The following is a 21886-nucleotide window of genomic DNA, read 5'->3' on the forward strand; positions in this document are numbered from 1 at the left end:
TTTCAGGTGAAAATGAACATTTCTCTCTGCCTGCTTTGTTTGTGTTGATTTATTTTGCTTTAAAGACCTTGAAAATAACTTATTTTTTTGCCACAAAAGTAAAATTACTGAACCTACACATGGAGCCTGATAAAAATGCTCATTTTGGAAGAACACTTGAGATGGCATTTAGAGGTTTTTGCATCTGAACTCTTCGTATATAAACACAATTTATTTGTCCTCTATAAAGTATACTGTGTCGCGGTGAATATGAATAAATTCACTGTAGGATGTACTGCTCTGTACTTCAGGTTTTTTAACACCTCTGGTGGAAATAAATTGAACAAACGCATCTTAAATAAAGTTTAGCAGTGATTAATAACAATTAATTTGCATTCATTAAAATGTGGTTGCTTTCTCAGTATTGGGTTGCAGCTGGAACTGGCATCCGCTGTGTAAAGCATGCTGGAATAGTTGGCTGTTCATTCCGCTGTGGCAACCTAAATAAGGGACTAAGCCGAAGAAAAATTAAAGAATGAAAATGTGGTTGCTTTAAAATCCCTTATTTTAAATTATAATTACAATATGGTGTTAATTACAAAATCAAACTTGTAGACTTTTATAAATGTGACTACAGAAATCTAATGGCAATAGTCACATTTGACACGGTTTGGATTTCAGTTTTTTTTTTTTTTTTTTTTTTAAATAAGTGGCATCTTCAACATATTTCAAAAACCTTTTCTGATTGACATATTATTTCAACCAGAATTACAAATATCTACATATGTTCAAGTTAGCTATAATTGTATATATGCTCACTCAGTAGCAACACCTACACAACTTTGAAAGGTTACATTCGCTTTCGTTTTATCAGTGAGCCTACGCGTCCCGTTGTGTGGAAGCTTTGTTTAATTCAGGCGGGAGATTTGGAAACAACAACCTATTCTGCACAGCTCGTGTCAAGCCAAAGATACACAACTCCATACAGCTTATTGACAGGTAAGCGAATCAAACCAAATTGCTTTTAACACCAAACAGAGTGAGAAATGTTGGTTCGTATGTATAAATGCAGATTTCATACAGAACTGTTTCTGTTGTATTGTAAACAATATACACGCGGTTGTAAAACAGTTTTGTGTGGCATTATAGATCAGTTTATGGAATTCAACGGGCAGATGGACTTTCTTACTGATGAGCAGTTGCTGTCTGTCTTCCACCTCAAGAAGACGGAAATTTCGTGCATAGAACAACCGCTCATCTTCCTCACACAACTGAGAGACCACAACCTGTTGCCGGAGACGCGTTTCAAGGCAATAACACACACAGAAACACATTACAGAAATTAACAATGGTTTTATTCGATAAAATAAAAGTGTAGTAACAAATTTGTTTCGTGTACTGACTAAGCTACTACAGTTTTTTTTTCTACAAATACTGTTTGTAGAATTAGTCTATGATTATAGTGAATTAATGTAATTTTCTGTTTGTTTGGAAAGGGTACCAAAATTATTTATTTTTATGGACAGCAGTATTAAAATAAAAAATTGGAGAACTATATGAAACTAAATATAAAAAATTCAAGTTTTTGGCCATTGCACCATAATAATAATAATTGAAGAGTTCAGATGCAAAAACCTGAAGTGCCGCCTGAAATTTCCATTAAAAATTAACATTTTTCTTAGCTTCCTTTGTTAAGATATTTTACTTTAAAGGCTACTAATGATAAAAAAAATCTAATTTAAAAGGAAGCTTTCTGATTTTTTTGCATCTAAACTTTTCAATTTTTGGACTATTGAGTAATATTATGTATCATGTCAACACTTTACTGTGTGTTTGTTATTGTGCAGGGCAGGCTATAATATTATATCTTGGAAGGACATTAGCAGTGCCATGTTTTTGAACAGTAGATTGCAAAATATTTATTTTTATTTCTTGCAAATGTGCATTTTTATCTCTAACTTTATCTCTAATTCTATAGTTATCTCATTAATATCATATTGTTAGACATATACCATGGTAATATCAGTAGTTTTGGAAAACTGGACCATAATAATACCATTTTTGGACATTTAGCTACAGGTAAATCTGTTTTATTGGGACATGTACTGTGAAAATACCATTTTGTTAACTATTTTTAAAAGTGGAATTTCAGTATCATGTTTCAGATCAGTATGCACCATAATTCATTTGCTGCCATAAACTTTTCCACTGCCATAGTTAACTTATTAAAAATATATTTCTAATCATATAACTGGCAATGCCAGTGTTTTATTGGAAATTAATACATTTTGTACACTCAACCATAGTAAAGTTTTTAGTTTTACCCTCCTTGTTTTTGGACACGTACAACAGCTCTATCATGTTTGTATCTTAAATACTCTTCAAAAAGTCTGTTCAGATAGTGAGCATAAGACTGAAACATTAGCCAAATTTGTAAAATACCATGATATTACCATCTGAAGCTACCAATAATGCAGAAATGTCATTGCTAGCATGTTATAAACTCTGCTCATGCCAATCTCCCCGTGTTTGTCTGTAGAAGGTGAAAGGGATGCGCACTCGAGAGCAGAGGCAGCAAGGAGTCTATGATGTTCTGGAGTGGCTGGAGAGAGAGAGATCTCAGGACATTCGGCGTTTCTGGCGATGTGTGTTTGAAGATCATATCGTGCAGAAGTACCCCACGCTACACCTGCTCAGGAAAAGCCTGCCAGAAACCGGTAGCTGAAGTCCATTGCTATGAAATTTAGAGGCTCATTCTGCATTTTTACAATATGATGGATCAAGATTTTATTTTTTGCCTTTTTTCTTTGGTCCAGTAACCAAATTCTCTGAGGAACGTATAGGCATTGAGACACTGACAGAAAATAGTGGACAAAAGGAGAAGAACGGGACATACAACAGAAAGAGAAATGACAGAAGTGATGATCCGGGTTCTTCAGCCAAGAAACCCTCATTCTGTGAGTATTTTAAGCTCTCAAAGGTTTCTTTGTGTTTGATGAAGCTTGTTAGCCTGTTCTTAGATGATACTGTACTGGAAAAATTTATTATTGAGGATCACATATTGATGATTGATAATTATATATTGATATTATAAATTGATTAATGCTTTGGTAAAGTAAATATCAAATGCATTATATTCATAGGGCTATTACAGTCATCTGTAATCTACTGGTTGTTTAAGTTGTTTAAAAGTTAAGGAGCTGTAGTGAAATTATTATCCAAAATATCGTAACATTGTCTTTAAAAATGCCCTTGAGCCCATCCTTGGGATCTGTTTGCTCACAGAGGCTGTCTGTGTGTAAACTGATCATTCCCTGGAGAATTAATTTAATTCAATTCATGTTTATTTATAAAGCACTTTTTACATTGTAAATTGCATCAAAGCAGCTTAACATAGTTCTAGTAAAGTCCATATTTCAGAGTTGAAGTTCAGTTTAGTTCAGTTCAGTGTAGTTTAAATTTCACTGCTCAAATTCAAACACTTAAGAGCAAATCCACCAAAGCGCTTTAATTAAAGCAATTAAAAGACAAACTTGTCTGACTTTATTCAATTTCAGTCTTCACATTAAAATGTATTCCTTATAAACAGGAAGAAAATAATTTGCCATTACAATTCTTATTTATGGAAACAAAAAAGCTAATGGAAGTTTGTTTTTTGAACAAAGTAGTGTAATGGTGACTTTTTATCAATTCTGACTTTTTGATCTCAAGGAAAAAGTCTGGAGTGTGAGATAAAAAGTCACAATTGCCTTTGTAAGTGTACTATTCTGTGGGAGAAGCATTTTTTATTTTTAATCTGTCTCCTCTGTCTCTTTCTTTTTCAGCACCTCATGAGAAAGGAAGCAAAGAGAGGATTTGGATGCTTTCTAGATATAAAACTCAGCTGCCTGTAAAGTGTGGGGATAAAGAGGGCATTCTCTATCGAGACAAACTGGCCAAGGGTTCAACATCATTGTGTTTTTGCTCTATTTGCTACACATTTTATAACGATGTGTTTATCATAATTTTAAAAGATCTGAAATTGTGCATGCTCTTCATTTATTCCATAGGAGAGAAGTGTATCAGAGAAGGGGCTCAGGGACGCTGGTTCTCCCCAAGTGAATTTGAGAAGTTTGCAGGGAAGGAAAGTAGCAGAAACTGGAAAGCCAGCATCCGCTGTGATGGCACACCACTTAAAAAACTCATTGAGGTAAATCATTCAGACACTTACAGACTGAGAAAACATGGGATTGTCTTTTCCTGGGTTATTGTGCTTGCAATCGTCTATATAGTGCACTAATACTTTTAATGAAGATTTTTTTTTTATTTAAATGAATGTTTCTTGATAAATTGTTTATCTATATAAAATATACATATGTAGATTGGGTCTGTTGTAGAATATTTTGCTAGGTTTTTTATCAGTTTATATTCATTCATTCATTTTCTTTTCGGCTTAATCACTTGTTTTAATCTGGGGTCACCACAGCGGATTTAACTGCCAACTTATCCAGCTTATGTTTTACGCAGTGGATGCCCTTCCAGCCGCAACCCATCACTGGGAAACCCATACACACACATTCGCACACATAAATACACTATGGACAATTTAGCCTACCCAATTCACCTGTACTGCATGTCCTTGGTTGTGGGGGAAACTGAAGCACCCGGAGGAAACCCACACGAACGCAGGGAGAACATGCAAACTCCACACAGAAACCCCAACTGACCCAGCCAAGGCTCAAACCAGCGACCTTCTTGCTGTGAGGCGACAGCACTACCTACTGCGCCAATGCGTCGCCCTAGTCAATTTATAATTAATGTTAAATTAGCCAGAAAAAAAAAACAATTGGCTTAGTGTGTATCATATTTAAGACTATACCTATATTTTATATTCATACATATGTAATTCAGGGTTAATGTGGCTTAATACTAAAATATACTGAAATATACTATACTGAAATATCATTATGAGAGAATATTTTTGTTATTTATTATTGTATTTTTGTTATACAGTTGAAGTCAGAATTATTAGCCCCCCTGAATTATTAGCTCCCTTCTTTATTTTAACCCTAATTTTTGTTTAACAGAGATTTTTTCAACCCATTTTTAAACATAATATTTTTATTAACTCATTTCTAATACCTGATTTATTTTATCTTTGCCATGATGACAGTAAATAATATTTTACTAGATATTTTTCAAGACAATTCTATACAGCTTAAAGTGACATTTAAAGGCTTAACGGTAAATTAGGTTAACTAGGCATTGTATGGTAATTAGGCAAGTTATTGTACAACAATGTTAATAACAATAAAATATAGCTTAAAGGGGCTAATCATTTTGACCTCAAAATTGTTTTTAAACAATTAAAAACAGTTTTTATTCTTGCCAAAATTAAACAAATAAAACTTTCTCTAGAAAAAAAAAATATTATAAGACATACTGTGAGAATTTCCTTGCTCTGTTAAACATCATTTGAGAAATATTTTAAAAAGACAACAAAACTCAAAGGGGGTTAATAATTCTAACTTTAACTGTATATAAAATTAATATACTTTTTTAAACATTTTTTATTTCATATATATATATATATATATATATTTAGATTTTTTTTTTATTAGACATGGGGTAGATAATTGCATGTAAGGCAACTTTTATGTTACTTTAGGTGTAATTATATTAAATATATACAATTGTTAGAGCAGCACTGAGTATGAACATACATAAGTGTATAGTTCACACAAACAATTGAACTTTCTAGAGTTATTGTTAGGCAACACGGTGGCGCAGTGGGTAGCGCTGTCGCCTCACTGCAAGAAGGTTGCTGGTCTGAGCCCTGACTTGATCAGTTGGTATTTCTGTGTGGAGTCTGCATGTTCTCCCCGTGTTGGCGTGGGTTTCCTCTGGGTGCTTGACCAAACTGTTTGTAGTGTATGTGTGTATTTCCTGGTCCTCCATGTTGGGGATTGAGTGTTGGGCTAACAACCCACCTCATAAAAACAAACTCACAAAACACAAATACGGTGCAGCTAAATATCAACTTTGATATAAATGGCCCTGGGAGTATTTAAGTAAATAAGAACTGTTGTTATTTGAAAATCTAATGTGTATATTCACCACTTGATGTGAAGTAAATTGCACCTTTTCCAATTTTGCTTCCTGGCTAGCCACTGTCTTATTATAATAAAGGGTAACACTTTATTTTGATGGTCTATTTGAGGATATAGACTGTCTGCTTAAAATGTTGAAACTGCTTTTTCAACAGACATTTAGCTGACTATAGCCCTAACCCCAACCTAACAGTCTGTTTATAATCTAATGAGAATTAGTTGGCATGTAGATGCAGTGTAACTTAACTTCAACAAACGGACCATCAAAATAAAGTGTGACTTAATAAAGGTAAAAAGAGTCAGTGCCACAGAAGACTACTGAAGACCTGATGCAAATAAAAAAAAATCATAAAATTCAATAGTGTTAATATGTTTTCCTCCTGAATGCATATTTACTGTACCCCTTTTCCTACATCCCATGAAGCTCCGAGGGGGAGCAACCTGTACACCCATTAAAAGAGAATGGAACAGTAGTATTGTGCAAAAACAAGTGACATTATTTCTTACACTTTAAATTCAATAGTTTGTCCTGACTTTTACACACAAATGGAGTTACATTCAAAGAAGCACATACTTTTAAACACACAGATGATCTGACAGCTGTTCCCTTCTCATTCTTTTAGGAGAATCATCTTCAGTGTCCACCGATGAAGAACAGAGATAGAACATCTGTCCGAAAAGTATGATTCCTCCCTCTATTTGGTTTGTTGCTCCTCTTTTTTATTTTGGACATTCATCAAAACACTGTGTTTTAATCCTGTAGAGCAAGAAAAACATTTCTATTAGCTCATCTGAGAGCTCCAGTACAGGTGAGGCAGAATCATCCATCATTACATCATTGTTGGGATAAATTGCAGATCGTCTGTGTGTTTCCTCAGTAAGCTGGAGCTCCAGGAAGGCAACAACAACTGAGAGATGTGAATCCAACAGTTTATTGCTCTCTTCTAAAGAAGTCTGGGGTATTCCCAGCTTTTATACATCATACTCAGGGTTACATGGGCTATGAATACGTGCAAATATTCAGCTCAGTTAGGCAGAACAATTTTATCCAGTGCTCAAGAATGTCAAGGCGCAACGTCAAGGCACCTAGTACAGGGACAACTTACAATAAGATAAGACACAGTTACAAAACAGAATATTTGGAGAGTGACTACATGGATATTTCTTTCAATCATTCACACTCCTTGTCTGTTGATTTCTGAAACCAGCCGTGTGTTTTACTCCTCAAGATTCAGAAACCAGCGCCAGTTCAGAAGAGGAAAGTGAGGCGGAAGACGTCCAAAAGCAGAGCAAGAGAGCAGGACTAAGATCACAGTTTAGAAGTGGAGTTGATGATTATGGGGAGGAGGAAGATGAGATGGTAGATCTGACTGTTTTTCAAGCACCATCTTTACCAGTCTCCTGTGTCTCACTCATTGGGACTCTGTTCAAAGACAGATTTGCCACAGGTGTGTTTCTGCGCTAAATGCACACACACAACTCAGCAGGCAGTTATTGATTTGTGCCCGAGGTTTGAATGGGAGGAGTGCATGTTTATTTAATTGCAGGGAGGTGTGGGAAGAGTATACGGACCAAGCAACACTGGTTTACTCCGGAGGAATTTGTAAAGGAGGAACCAACTCTCTCTGATGGACTCTGGAAAAGAGATATACTGTGCCATGGAAAAACTCTCAACTTTTTATGCGAGGTAACAAGCTGAAGAAACATTTAATGACATGAGAGAGAGCATAATTATAATGATGTTGGTCAATGTTGGTCATTTTCAGAAAAAGATCCTGGACATCCATCCGAAAAACTGTACATGTGTGAAGTGCAGCACTAATCCAGATGATCTGGTAAGAGTCCTCTCTGTCTGGCAGTCAGTTAGTTTAAAGATTATATCAATGGTATAAAGTTAAACTAACAACAAAACCTTACATTAATCTCGCAATACATTGCAATAGCAGGTTATTATAATGTAGTTGTCTAAACTTGAAAAAAACAAAACATTAAGATGCAAAAGCGCCATCTGAAAATTTCTTCAAAAATTAGTATTTTTCTCAGTGTAGGTTCAGTGATTACATTTTTATGATGATTACTGGATTCTGTTCATTTCTTTTTAAGTGAATTAACTGAACATAAACATAGGAGGCTGAGAAAAATGCTAAATTTGGAAGGAAATGTCAGATGGCACTTGAAAGTTTTTACATCTAAACCAGGGTGCCCAAACCTTTTCTTATAAAGGGGCCCAAAACCAAAGTTGTTTAAGGGCTGTGGGCTGAAGTTTAATATACCAAATTATATTATGTTAAGTTTGTCATTGATAACTTCCTAATTTATTTGCTAAGACTCAAAAACAACTAGAAAACGGTGCTTTAAAACATATATAAAAATTATGCAGTATTAATTTTAATATTTTATAATAAATAGCAAAAACATAAGAATACGCAGAATACGCTGGTCAAGCTGCTCCCGCCTTTACCTTGATTTGCTCGCCGATGTCTTGTGCATTGTCCTCTGTCAGTCAAGTGACAGTATATTTACATTTTAATAGTCTGATTCATTTACAGCATTTCAATGAAACATTTAATTTTAGTTGGCGACATGGTGGCTTAGTGGTTAGCATTATCACGTCACAGCAAGAAGATTGCTGGTTCGTGTCCCGGCTGGGCCCGTTGGCATTTCTGTGTGGAGTTTGCTTTTTCCCCCTGTGTTGGCATGGGTTTCCTCCAGGTACTACAGTTTCCTCTACAGTCCAAAGACATGCGGTATAGGTCAATTAAATAAACTAAATTTTCCACAGTGTATGAGTGTGTGTATGAATGTTTAACAGTACTGTGTTGCAGCTAGAAGGGCATCCACTGTGTAAAACTTTTGCTGGATAAGTTGGCGGTTCGATTTGCTGTGGCAACCCCGGATTAATAAAGGGACTGAGGGAAGGAAAATGAATGAATGAATTTAATTTTAACTTTTTTGTAGCTCCTCAATTAAACCAAAAACTAAATTTTATGTTGAATTCAAAATGATCTCTCTCAAAGGCATTTGCCCCAACCAACTCCCCATCATTCTCACTCTCTTTTCAGATGGAATAGAGGGCCAAACTAAAGGTTACCATGGGCCAACTTTGGGCACCTTTAATATAAACTCTTCAATTGCAAATGAAAAACATTTAATTAAAACATAAAAAAATTAATCATTGTATTTAGTAGTTGCAAAAAACAAAAAAAAAACCTTGCTTCTATTGAATTTGTTAAAATTAATTTAAACTAATGATTTAGACTAAACTAAAATAAAGTTAAAGACTTATTTCAGTATGATGATGTATTTCCAACTGAAGTAGAATACTAAATAGGGAGCGGGGTTTTATTTTTGTGCTCCTCTTCTCATCTTTTACTAGCAGCAAACTGATAGTTGGTGTGGAGGTGTGGCTAAGCTAACAATCTGACATCATCAGAGAAGGACTGCCATACCAAAGCGGGAGCTTTTAATCTTTCAAGATTCAAGATTACCAAAACAAACAGTTTAATTGTTCACCTAAAGGCTAACATTGTGCAACAAACTAACAAAATCAATACATATTTTGAGTCTTTAAGAAATTCTGTAATTGAAAACCACTTCTGTAGATGAAAGCAAGATCATGAGAACAGTATGAATGCACTTAGACTTAATTCAGTGATATCGATAAGCACGTCATGATGTTGCCTAGTACGATGCCATCCTGGATTAACATCTATGTTGATCCTGCAACATAATTTTTATTAAAAAAATGTGATCCATACCTATTCCCTGCCTCTAAACCCAACCATAACTAAATTACTTCCAAAATCAGAGGGGATTATTAGTTGGATAACAATCATGTAGAAGTGCATAATATCTAACCGTTAGCCTAAATTTAACTTAAACGGTAAACAGATACCTTTATTCTGATTGGCTGATTGAAATATTGTTCCAGGATGAAAATAGATGTTAATCCAGGAGCATGTCCTACTTGGTAAAATCAGGTTGGCGTAATGATAACATGTTGTATCATGTTCTATGACTAGATGGACCAGAACAACGATGATGAGTGTAATGTGTGTCACTCTGAGGGGAATCTGGTGTGTTGTGATAAATGTCCACGAGCTTTTCATCCAGACTGTCACCTACCTGCTGTAAATGAAGAAGACTCGGCCTGGTGAGTGTTCGAGAGAGAGGTTTACAAAATAAAATCATTCAGTCAGCAAGCATGTGAGTTGTGCTGTACTTTCATGCTGTATGTTTTCATGTAGGCAGTGGATTTGTACCTTTTGCATGTTAAGAACCCGTCAACGAGGGTGTGCCTCCAGAAACATGACTGAACAAGAAGCTTTTGATGTTCCAATATCTCAATGCAGACTGGTAAACACACACACACACACACACACACACACACACACACACACACACACAATAAGTTTATTATAAGGCAACTACAGATATTTCACACTGTTGGAACAGCCTCCAGTGCACACATAAGAGTCATAAATATGAGGTCTGTCACAATTCGCTCACTCTTCACTTGTTTCAAACCTATTTGAGTTTCTTTAATTCATTGAACACAGCAGATATTCTGGGAAATGCAGAAAACAGGTAGACACTGACTTCCATAATAATTTTGTTCTACAGTGGAAGTCAATGGCTACTGGTTTCTAACATTATTTAAAGTATAGTTTTTGTTGTTTTAGATTAATAAATGTTTTATGTGTATTATTCTGCTGAATATATACGCTATTTGGTATGTTTAGAAGAAAAAGAATTAAATGTTGTTGTAATTCTTTTGGTGTTTAATTCAATTGGTGTTTTATGTTGTTTGTCTTCTGTAGCAGTGCCACTACCTGCTGTTATGTATGTACAATGAAGATATCCAGAAGGTGTTTGTAAAGGATCCACGCCCAAATGTGAGTTTATGCTGCAGTGTTTTAGGTGTTCAGAATTTCTCAAAATTTGATTTTCAACTAATAAATAGTCATTAAATAAATATATTAACTCACACCTATGAAGATAATTAATGGGGTTTGCCATAGGCAAAGTCCATTCTTACTATTGTGGTTTATTATTCTTCTTCCTTCTTCTTCTTCTTCTTCTTCTTCTTCCTTCTTCCGTCCTATTTTTCGGCGCGTAACTACAGTAGTCCCGCAGCTTTCGTCCCAGACCCTTGAAAGTGGGCTCAAATCGTGCGGCCTTATCGGGAATGGTGTGCTATGACTTTTATAAGGGGTCCAAAAATCCCATAGACTTAACATTGAGCCGAACTTTGACGAATCACAGCGCCGAGTGTGAATTTCATAGAAATATGGGATTCACAGCATCTGTAGGGGGTTGCAGCCTAAGTGAGAACATACCCCGCAAGGGGTTATAAGTTGCACCCCTGGGGCTCTAGGACGTCCCGAAGTGGTCCCCATTGACTTACATTGGCCCATTGACTCCCATTCATTTTCTAGACACACGTAAGATACTATTCCCGGAAATCGCCGTAGCGCCAACAGTGAAATTGGTAGAGACATGGGATTCGCGACTTCTCGAGAGGGTTATAGGAGGCTTCAAACCACACCCCGAAAGGCAGTAAATGTTGTACCCCTGGGGAGCTAGGACGTCCCAAAGTCTCCATTGACTTTACATGGAGCCGAACTTTAACCAATCACTGTGTCCATTGTGAATTTCATAGAAATATGGGATTCACAACATCTGTAGGGGGTTGCAGCCTAAGTGAGAACATACCCCGAAAGGGGGTATAGGTTGTTCCCCTGGGGTGCTAGGACGTCCCAAAGTGGTCCCCATTGACTTTACATTGCCCATTGACTCCCATTCATTACATTGACTCCCATTATAAATGTCATATGTCAATCACAGTACATAACAGTGTCATACTGACTTGGGGGTTGGCTTATTTGTCTCAGGCAACCAATCAGCATCTCATTATGATATTTGAGCTAACAAGCCACGCCTCCCCACACCACTTAAAGACCCTTAATAACTGCCCCATTGACTTAACATGGGGTGGGACGTCCCATTGCAGATCCCATTGACTTCCATTATAAATGTCACACATCTATAACATTACATAGGAGTGTCATAGAGACATGGGGGTGGGCTCATTTGACTCAGGCAACCAATCAGCATCACATTATTATAATGAAGCTCACAAGCCACGCCCCCAAATTGGTCCCATAGACTTCTATTATAATAGGGCTAGATGCATATCTTTGCATAGCAGTGTCATACAGACTTGGGGGTCGACTCATTAGACTCAGACAACCAATCAGCTTTTCAATATGATAATGAAGCTCATAAGCCACGCCCCCAAAGCCATTTAAATACCCTTGATAAGTCTTCCATTCACTGCCATTTTAACTGGTCTACATGCATAACTTTGCATAACAGTGTCCTATAGACTTAAGGGTTGGCTCATCTGACTCAGACAACCAATCAGCATCTCAATATGATAATGAACCTCACAAGCCACGCCCCCAAACTGATCCCATAGACTGCCATTATAACTGGCCTAGATGCATATCTTTAGATAGCAGTGTCATAGAGACATGGGGGTTGGTTAATTTGACTTAGACAGCCAACCACATTCAAGTTCACTCTGTAACCTCGCCCATAGCAACAAAACAGAGTACCCTAGCAACCGTTCATCAACAGCTATATCTCAGCATCGGAACATCGTAGAGACTTGGGGATTGACTCGTTTGACTCAAGCTAGCAAACGGAACTTCCTATATGCTACACATGCTAGCAGTGACTAGCTACATGCTAATATTGACTAGCCATGTACTGTAACTTGCTAGAAATGCTTACTAAGTATAAATATTTCATCAGGCAAGTATGTGAGGCTTGCCTAGTAACCACCCAGGGTACCCTAGCAACTGCATAGCAACCACCCAAATTACCCTAGCAACCGCCTAGCAACCACCTAGCAACCGCCTAGCAACGCCTTAGTAAGGGCCTAGCAACCACTTAGGACACCCTAGCAACCGCCTAGCAACGCCTTAGCAACCACTTAGAATACCCTAGCAACCACCTAGCAACACCGTAGCAACCACCTAGCAACCACTTAGGACACCTTAGCAACCGCCTAGCAACATCTTAGCAACCCCCTAGCAACCACTTAGAACACCCTAGCAACCGCCTAGCAACACCTTAGCAACCGCCTAGCAACCACTTAGAACACCCTAGCAACAGCCTAGCAACACCTCAGCAACCACCTAGCAACCACTCAAAACAGCCTAGCAACCGCCTAGCAACACCTTAGCAACCACTCAGGACACCCTAGCAATCGCCTAGCAAAACCTTAGCAACCACCTAGCAACCACCTAGCAACACCTTAGCAACCACCTAGCAACCACTCAGAGCACCCTAGCACTGTTGCTAGCATGATGTTAACACGATTAGCATCATGCTAGCTACATGCTAATCCTGTTAGCATGATGCTAGCAACTCCATTAGCATGTTGCTAGCATGATGCTAACACACTTAGCATCATGCTAGCTACATGTTAAGCATGTTAGCATGATGCTAGCAACTCAATTAGCATGTTGCTAGCATGATGCTAACACGATTAGCATCATGCTAGCAACATGCTGATCATTAACAGGATTAGCATGTAGTCCACAGTGGTAAAGTGCTGCCTTTACAGGCAAAAATGCATCCCAAAATGGTTCCATAGACATAACATTGCCACAAAATGGCTGTCATTGGCACAAAATGGCTGACATCGAAAAATCCCCATTGACTTAACATGGACACAAAATGGCTGATATCAATATCTAGATTAGTAAGTCGTAAAACTTGAGAGTGGGCTCATTTTACTCGGCCTATCAAGTCGGTATTCATTAGTGACATAACAAATTTGTAAACACCCCCTAGCAACCACTTTAAGCCCCCTAACAACCATAAAACAACATGAACAAGTCATATTTTAGCACTGGAATATCGTAGAAAGACAGGGTTTGGGTTCTTTTGATGCAGGTTGATCAAATCTCTGTTGTCTTCACCTACTACAAAGGCGTTGCCACACCCTAGCAACCATTTACATTACCCTAGCAACCACATAAACACATAAATTGAATCATTTCTCCGCATTTATTGCTATTTTGCCAAGTTTAGTACCATTTTGTACCCCATCGATTTGCCACGCAAACCCCATTCACATTTTCTTTAGGAAATGTACAATTCTAGTTATAAATATATTGTTCTAATATATAAGAGAATCCACACAACTGTAATAGCTTGCACAGAATACCAATATCACTGGAATCACTTTCAGAATTTATTTTCAGTTGTTGAATGATTGACAGCCATCAGACTCTACCCTGGTTTAAATGGAAAATTCGCTCAAAAATAAAAATAAAATATTAGCTTTTAATTCACTCACCTTTAGGCCATGCAAGCTTTAGGTGACTTTTTCTTTCCAGCAGAACATTAAAAAAGAATTTTAGCTGCACTTGTGGGTAAACAGCGCTTGTTTTGTCTGCTCACTGTTCTTTTCACTGTTTTGGAAAGAAGCTGACATTTTAAGGAAACATGAAAACCTGTGTGATGATTCCATCACTTGCCTCCATAAGTGAAAATGGGTCTGCATGAACTGGACGTTGCTGAGACTTTTATTTTAGTATGTTGATTTTCTTAACTGAAATGGAATATTAAGTAGGGGTTGGGGCTTTCTTTTGTGCATGATTCCTTCATAGCAAACTAACAGTAAAAAAGGAGTGGTCAAAATTGATATACAGTTGCTATGGAAGCCATCAAATTGACATCAGCAATAAGAGTGTCAAAATTAATTGTTTATTCGATGCACCACGATGCAAAAGTGGACAATTTGGTATCGGTTTAGTAAGAGATCATAACCGGTTATTACGCTGACATCATTTATCTCCTATGCGCTATGTCGTGATAGAATACTAGGGTGAAGGAAGCGAGGGCGGGTAAACAAAACTCTCCAAATACTTAAAAAAAACAGATAATTGTTCTCAATTCACTGCTTGTGAGCTTGCTGGACAGTCTTTTATTGACACTGAAGAGGGTACTGCGCACAATCCGCTAATTCACTACTAGAGAGAAAATGAAAGCTGTAAAACTGCATCTCTGCCTCTCTCTGTCTTTCTTTCACTTTTGACCAGCTGGCATGTTTGTGAGGTAACTTTTCCTCTTCCTTACTCCTTCCTTCCTCACTTGTGGATCCAGACTTGAGTGTGTCTGTTGTGCGAGTTCTAATTACGGATTACCTGTGATAACCGTGCATTATACGCATATACTGTAGACTGTTACTGCAGCTGTTTGTCCTGTGTCACTCATCGGTAGGACCACTTGGAATCTGCATGCACAGAAATCCGTAGATTTCCGCAGATTTTTAGCCCATCAGTCTATGTATTTACTTGTGTAAATGTGTGTAACTTTATATTTATCCAGTTTTTAATTAAGTTCACTAATATTGTTGTGATAATAATAATATTAAAATGTTCATATGATTTATTTACAATGCAGTTTGTAAAGTAATATTAGTCAAAGTAAAAGTCTTTTAGTAGTCTTATTATAGACGAGACTTGCTTTGTTTACCAAATGAATGGATCTAATTGGATTTGCATTGTAAACATTAAATAAAAGTTAAAAAGGTATATTTTTATTTCATATATTTAGTTTTTAGTTATGATACTCCTACAATCATTCCGCATGAATATGCAGATTTTTTTTACAAAATTCTCAGCAGAAATAGCAAAAAATGTCCGCAGGTTCTTTCTGTCCCTACTTATCAGTAAACAGCGCTGACAGATTAGAGCCAATCGCAGCCCTTTCTGTTGAGCGGGTGAATACAATAATCAAACATTGTATAACTCGCTCGTCAGTGCTCAATAAACAAGTGGGATAATATTTACATAATTTTTTGCTATAAATGCTCATGATGTCTTCTGTGCATGTATTTGAGTTTTGTTTAAAACATTTTTAAAAAAGTGTTTTCTTTGAGCAGGTAGGATTAAATGTACAGTTCATACTGCTTGTATTAAAGGACAAAATTTTATTAAAAACAATATATAAATATATTTATAGATTTTAGTACAATTTGTTTCTTATGCTGTAAAGAAAAAATCTAATTGTGGATGGAAAGCCTTGTCAATGCATCATGATGCACTGAGATGTTGTTATGAATCAAATGGCATAATAATCTGAACTGAACCAAACCGTGAGACCATTTTAGGTTCACACCCTTAATCAGCAGAAAGACCACCACTCCTAATGTAGAAACAAATGGTCAGACTTTGATTGAAGTTGACTTTTTTTCAGTAGATTAACTTGCACGGAGCGTTTATTCACTTGTACATTTTCGAATTTGCGAATGACATTTTACGAATACATAACTATTGTTTACACAAGTGTTTTGAATATTGTGTGTGTGCAAATCAAGACATTCAGCCATCACATCAAAGTTGGAGTGTACATTTCAACCTTCACATACAAATATTATGACAAGTTCTCACATTTATATTTGCAAGCTCTCGAGGTTGGTTACTGATTTACCTCCATATGATCACATTGCGCTATTTTAAATAATTTTCTATTGCCGTCAAGTGTTTTGCACTCTGCAGAAAAAGCACCTGAGCATCAAGACTGTTGATACAGTGGTTGTCTAGGCTAGCATCATAAAACGTACAGCACTCTGCTCCTTTCAAATGAGTCTTTTCTAAAACAAACAAAATTGCTTGTTTTGCGTGTTTTCAGAACTGAATGCATGTTCCACATCCAATATCAAAACCTTCATTAGCATTAACGTTTTTCTTATTTGGTTTAGTTAATTTAGTTTAATTGTCACTTTTAAATCATAATTTGATTCCTTATCATTTTCTCTGGACAAATTCATGTGTATCAGAATCAGAAATAGCTTTTTTACAGAGACAGTCACAGGACAAAAACATAACAAGTATATTTTAAAAACAGTAGTGATGGCAAATATGCAAATTGACAAGTGTGTAAACAGGTATATTACTATATACAACGTTATATGTGCAGCTGTTATGTGCAAATTGGCATGTAAAGTATGTTGTTAAATAAATAAGCGTATATATGTATAAAAAGTTTTAATGTTTTACAATTACTATCGTCAAGTGTTCATAAAATGGATTGCCTGAGGGAAGAAACTGTTCGTATGTGTTTTATGCAAATTACTAATTGTGTGCACGAGGACTCTCCCTGAGAACAATTTATATACAAATTACTAACAGAAGGAGTTTAGGAACAAACTAATTTGCATACACATGTTTTGTGAATTTGGTGGAACATTTTTGTTAGTTCAAAGTTCAAATGTGGGTATGAATACGAAAAACTTATGCAATTATTTTAAATTGTTTTGAATTATTTTGAGTCTGTGAATTGTTTTCAAATGTAATAATAAGATTAGTTTTGATGTAGCCTTGATTATATGCGTCACTAAGAACAACATTCAAAAAAGTCACCTATCTGCAGGGGCGGATTTAGTGATTTGGGGGCCCTAAGCAATTCCAGCCATGGGACTCGAAAGTTCTAAAATGCATCTTTTGTACTTTAATTTATTTTTAATCGATTTATTTAGCGGTTTTTATTCTCATATCACTCAATCTCCTTTTCTACATTTTGTCTTAATGCTAAATAATAACATGTAAAGCATCTTGTAATACATTTTAAATGATTTGTTTTCTTAAAATAGATGCACAACTAAAACTGATATATAAACTGTTTTGTTTTTAAAACTAAATCTTTACCTAATTTGACTGCTGGACTGCTCCATGATTGAAGGTGGGACACATTTGTGCATTTGTGATGTAATAAACATTAAACTTATTTTTTTAGACCCTCATCATATAAAATATGATAGAAAATGATGTTATATAATTTATAGGTATAATTTATACTTTTTCCCAGAGATGGATTGCGGTTGGAAGGGCATCCGCTGCGTAAAAACTTGCTGGATAAGTTGGCGGTTCATTCCGCTGTGGTGACCCTGGATTATTAAAGGGATTAAGCCAACAAGAAAACGAATGAATGAATAATTTATACTTCGAGGTTTTAATTTTGGGTGGCCCACAGATTTCCTAGGGCCATAAGCGGCTGCTTACCTTGCTTATTGGTTGAATCCTCCCCTGCTTGTATGGCTGAGGGTACTTTAAGGGTGTTTTGAGGAGCATTTGAAGTGGCACAAAGCATGTCTGCCATGTGGACAGTAAAATTGTCAATTTAGGTGTGGATTTAAAGTTGATGAAATGTGCATTCAATTATTCTACAATAGCATAAGAAATTTGCCAAAATAAACTGATGTATCCCCAGGTGAGAAGATACTCTGAGTTCATATCCGATCCAATGTGGCTGAACAGAATAAAGCAGAAGTTGAAAGATAACATGTATCAGAAGTTTGGAGAGTTTGCCTCTGACTTTCAGCTCATTTTCAGCAACTGCAGGAAATTTAATCGGGTAAGATTTTATGATAACATAATACAGACATCAACATCAACAACAAAATATTTGATCTATACATGGACCTATCTGTGCGTGATTATTGAATTTTGTTTTCTCTTTCTCTCGAAAGGATAACAAATTTGGCCAGTTGGGTGCCAAACTGAAAGAAATCTTTGAGGATGAGATCCAGAAAATCTTCTTTATCCAATAAGGGTTCTCTTTTTCTTTTGTCTTTCAAAGTTGATGGAGAAATCTAAGCAGCTTTGAATATTATAATGTAAATGAGATGTATTGCATTTCTTATCCCACTGCCCTAGGATGAATACTTTGGTTAATATTCTCGCTGCACACCTTTTTTATAATTCAATTTTTCTATGCAGTCATATATTATTTACAACATAGGTTACAGATGGTCATATATTATGTCTGTATTATCAGCCTTTTGTCCTCCTTATAGATTCTAATTACTGTCTACTGACTTTAAGGTGAAGGGTGTCATTTTTATAAATGCAAAAAGTATTCTTGCACTTTTTCCTCATACGTTAAGCATTGAATAGGTTATTTGTAAAATGAATTCCATGATTGACCTAAAAAACCTATATTTTTATTGACTTTTGTTATTAATTATTTTACTTGTTTTTAGTCTTCTGTTCTGTTGTTTTGTTTTGTTTTGATGCTTTCATGTACAAAAAAATGAGAATAATTTTGGCTGAGGATCGTAAACATTGTAAACAATCTGGAATTTGTTTCCAATTTTGGTGTTGGGTAAATTTACGTTAGCTTTTATGTTAGGCTTTTTTTTTAATTGTAAGTAAAACAGACACTTTAATATGATGTTTATATTTAATATAATGTACTTTAATAAAAGTAAGACCATCTCTGTGTGTTTAATATGTCAACAATGGTTCTTGTAGTTATGTCTGAAGTTTTTGTATATAAACATTTAGTGGGTGTCCTCTGTAAATCATGGTGGTGGTGGAAAATTATATTCATTATGTTTAGCTCAGATTTACACCTAGTATTAAGATTTTTAGTACCAGGTATTTTATCCATATCAAATAATGAATTGACAATGCTAAATACAGGTGTAAAAATGGTCAAGGTTTTGAGGTTGTTCACTTTTGACCACATTTAGACATAAACAGTGACAAATGTGTAGTGTTCAATCAGCAACTAGCAAACAATTATTGTTAACTTGCAATTTATACAGTAAATAACTTGAATTCATTCATTCATATACTAAATTAAAAAATATTGTATTTAATCGATTCATAACCTAAAGTTTGTAATCTCACAAGTCCTGAAATGCATGCTTTCTATTTAATATTTATTTATATTGCTTTTTTATTTGTTATATCACTCAGTTTTCTTTTTTTACATTTTAAATTATTATTTTTTTTAAATGTAAAATTAATTTACAACTGAAAAAAAAAAATTTAATATAAATTTGACTGCTGGACTGCTCCACGATGGATATTTTATTTTGTAATAATAATATTACATAAGATTACATTATAATATTGCATTTGATTGTATACTAAATGAGATTTAACTACGTTAAAATTGTATTTGTTTAACTCTCACCATACAAAATATGGTAGAAAATGATGTTATACATGGTTTATAGTTGTAATTTATACTTCTAAATAATGGGGGGGGGATTTCCTGTGTCCCTAAGCAGCTGCTTACCTTGCTTATTGGTTAAATCTGCCCTGATCACAATTTGTGGCAGTGACGAAGGCATACATGTTCTCATGAATGAGCGATTTGGCATTTTCCCATGATATGTAATCCTTTAATCTCCCAGTAGCAAGACAGCTAACGAAATAGGCCTGAATGCACTATTGTTTACTCTATTACATACCCTTGACCCAGATTAAAGATGCCAGAACAACAGCATATTCAAACAAATATTTTTTCACTCACAATTAAGCTAAACATTTCACATTTTAACAGCAACCAACAACAACAAAAAGCAATGCTTGACTGTAGTTAACTGTAATGTTATCATAGCCGTGGGGACCCTGGTCGATTTGCCATATTAGCAGTAGCAGATGCAGCAGTCAATTTAAGTTTTCCTTTTGAACTAATTTGGGTAACACTTTATTTTAATGGTCCATTTGAGTATTAGTAGACTGTCTGCTTAATATCTTTTTATACTGCTCCTTCAACAAATTGAACAGACTAAAAGAAAACTTAGTGCATGTCAATTTACCCTAATCCTCACCCCAACCTACCTGTCTATTTATAATCTAATGAGAATTAGTGAGCATACGGATGCAATGTAACTTAAATTCAACAAACATACCATCTCAAAATAAAATGTGTGACCCTAATTTGCTTTTGCAGAACAGAGAACTGCATCTTTTTAGCATGTTGACAGTGACCTTTAAAACCTTGGGGTTACTATACCGTCAAGTTAGGCTTTACTGTTACAATTTTTTTTTTTATTTGATCAATCGCGCCCACTGGTGAACAAAAGTAGAATAACTACTAAAAACATCAGAAAGAACAAAAGTTTAGCTATAGGTTAATTTGAGGATTAATTACTAACAGTGTGCATCTGTTCAGCTCGGTTGTTGACCGTATGATACACATGTCAATGTCGAAATGTGTATGGCAACACTTTTGATAAGACGTACAAAACTTTTTTTTTATCCAAGGTAATATCCCAGAACCTGCATACTGCGGTGTCATGTAAAGTAAATGAATGTACTTTGAAATAAACTCTTCTTATTCTTATTAAAGTAACCGAGTCAAACTTTAATTCCTACTCAGTTTTGAAAAGATGTAACAGTCGCTTTCGCTTCATCACTTCCGCGAATTGTCGCGGTTTGAGCAAGATTTCATTCATTCAGGCAGGAGTTTGGAAACAATACCAACTCATTCTGCACATTGAAACATATAAATCCTTCATATAGACTGGATATTGACAGGTAGGCAATATGGGTCAAATTTGCAAACATTACTTTTAAGGTCAGCAATATCTGTATTTACTATACAACACCAGCCTATTTAGTTAGCTAACTGTTATACATGGCTGGCTTATGTTATTCATACAGATCTGCATCGTTTGTAATGTAAACAGTCTTCATAGTTTTGTACATTGTTCTAAACGATTGTATGTCGCGTTTTAGCCTAGATCAGGGGTCACCAAACTTGTTCCTGGAGGGCCGGTGTCCTGCAGATTTTTGCTCCAAGCCTAATCAAACACACCTGAACAAGCTAATTAAGGTCTTGCTAAGTATACTTGAAACACCCAGGCAGATGTGTTGAGGCAAGTTGGAGCTAAAACCTGCAGGGACACCGGCCCTCCAGGATCGAGATTGGTGACCCCTGGCCTAGATCATTCGGTAAATGGAAAATGACAACTAAATGAATTTTCTAACGGATCAACA

At 35.8% G+C, this 21886-nt stretch overlaps 1 protein-coding gene across 1 annotated transcript; it reads left to right on the plus strand.

Moving 5' to 3' along the window:
* Nucleotides 1–802: 802 nt before the first annotated feature.
* On the plus strand, nt 803–21235 carry sp100.3 (SP110 nuclear antigen, tandem duplicate 3). Its single transcript, XM_678217.9, has 16 exons — nt 803–978; nt 1129–1289; nt 2519–2696; nt 2796–2936; nt 3804–3920; nt 4029–4168; nt 6692–6748; nt 6832–6877; nt 7298–7516; nt 7616–7755; nt 7835–7903; nt 10091–10221; nt 10316–10424; nt 10889–10963; nt 18360–18503; nt 18619–21235. The coding sequence occupies exons 2-16, from the start codon at nt 1137–1139 to the stop codon at nt 18697–18699; spliced, it is 1800 nt and encodes a 599-aa protein (XP_683309.3). The 5' UTR covers nt 803–978; nt 1129–1136; the 3' UTR covers nt 18700–21235.
* The last annotated feature ends 651 nt before the right edge of the window (nt 21236–21886 follow it).

This window comes from Danio rerio, chromosome 3 (assembly GCF_049306965.1).
Source record: "Danio rerio strain Tuebingen ecotype United States chromosome 3, GRCz12tu, whole genome shotgun sequence".
Classification (NCBI taxonomy): domain Eukaryota; kingdom Metazoa; phylum Chordata; class Actinopteri; order Cypriniformes; family Danionidae; genus Danio; species Danio rerio.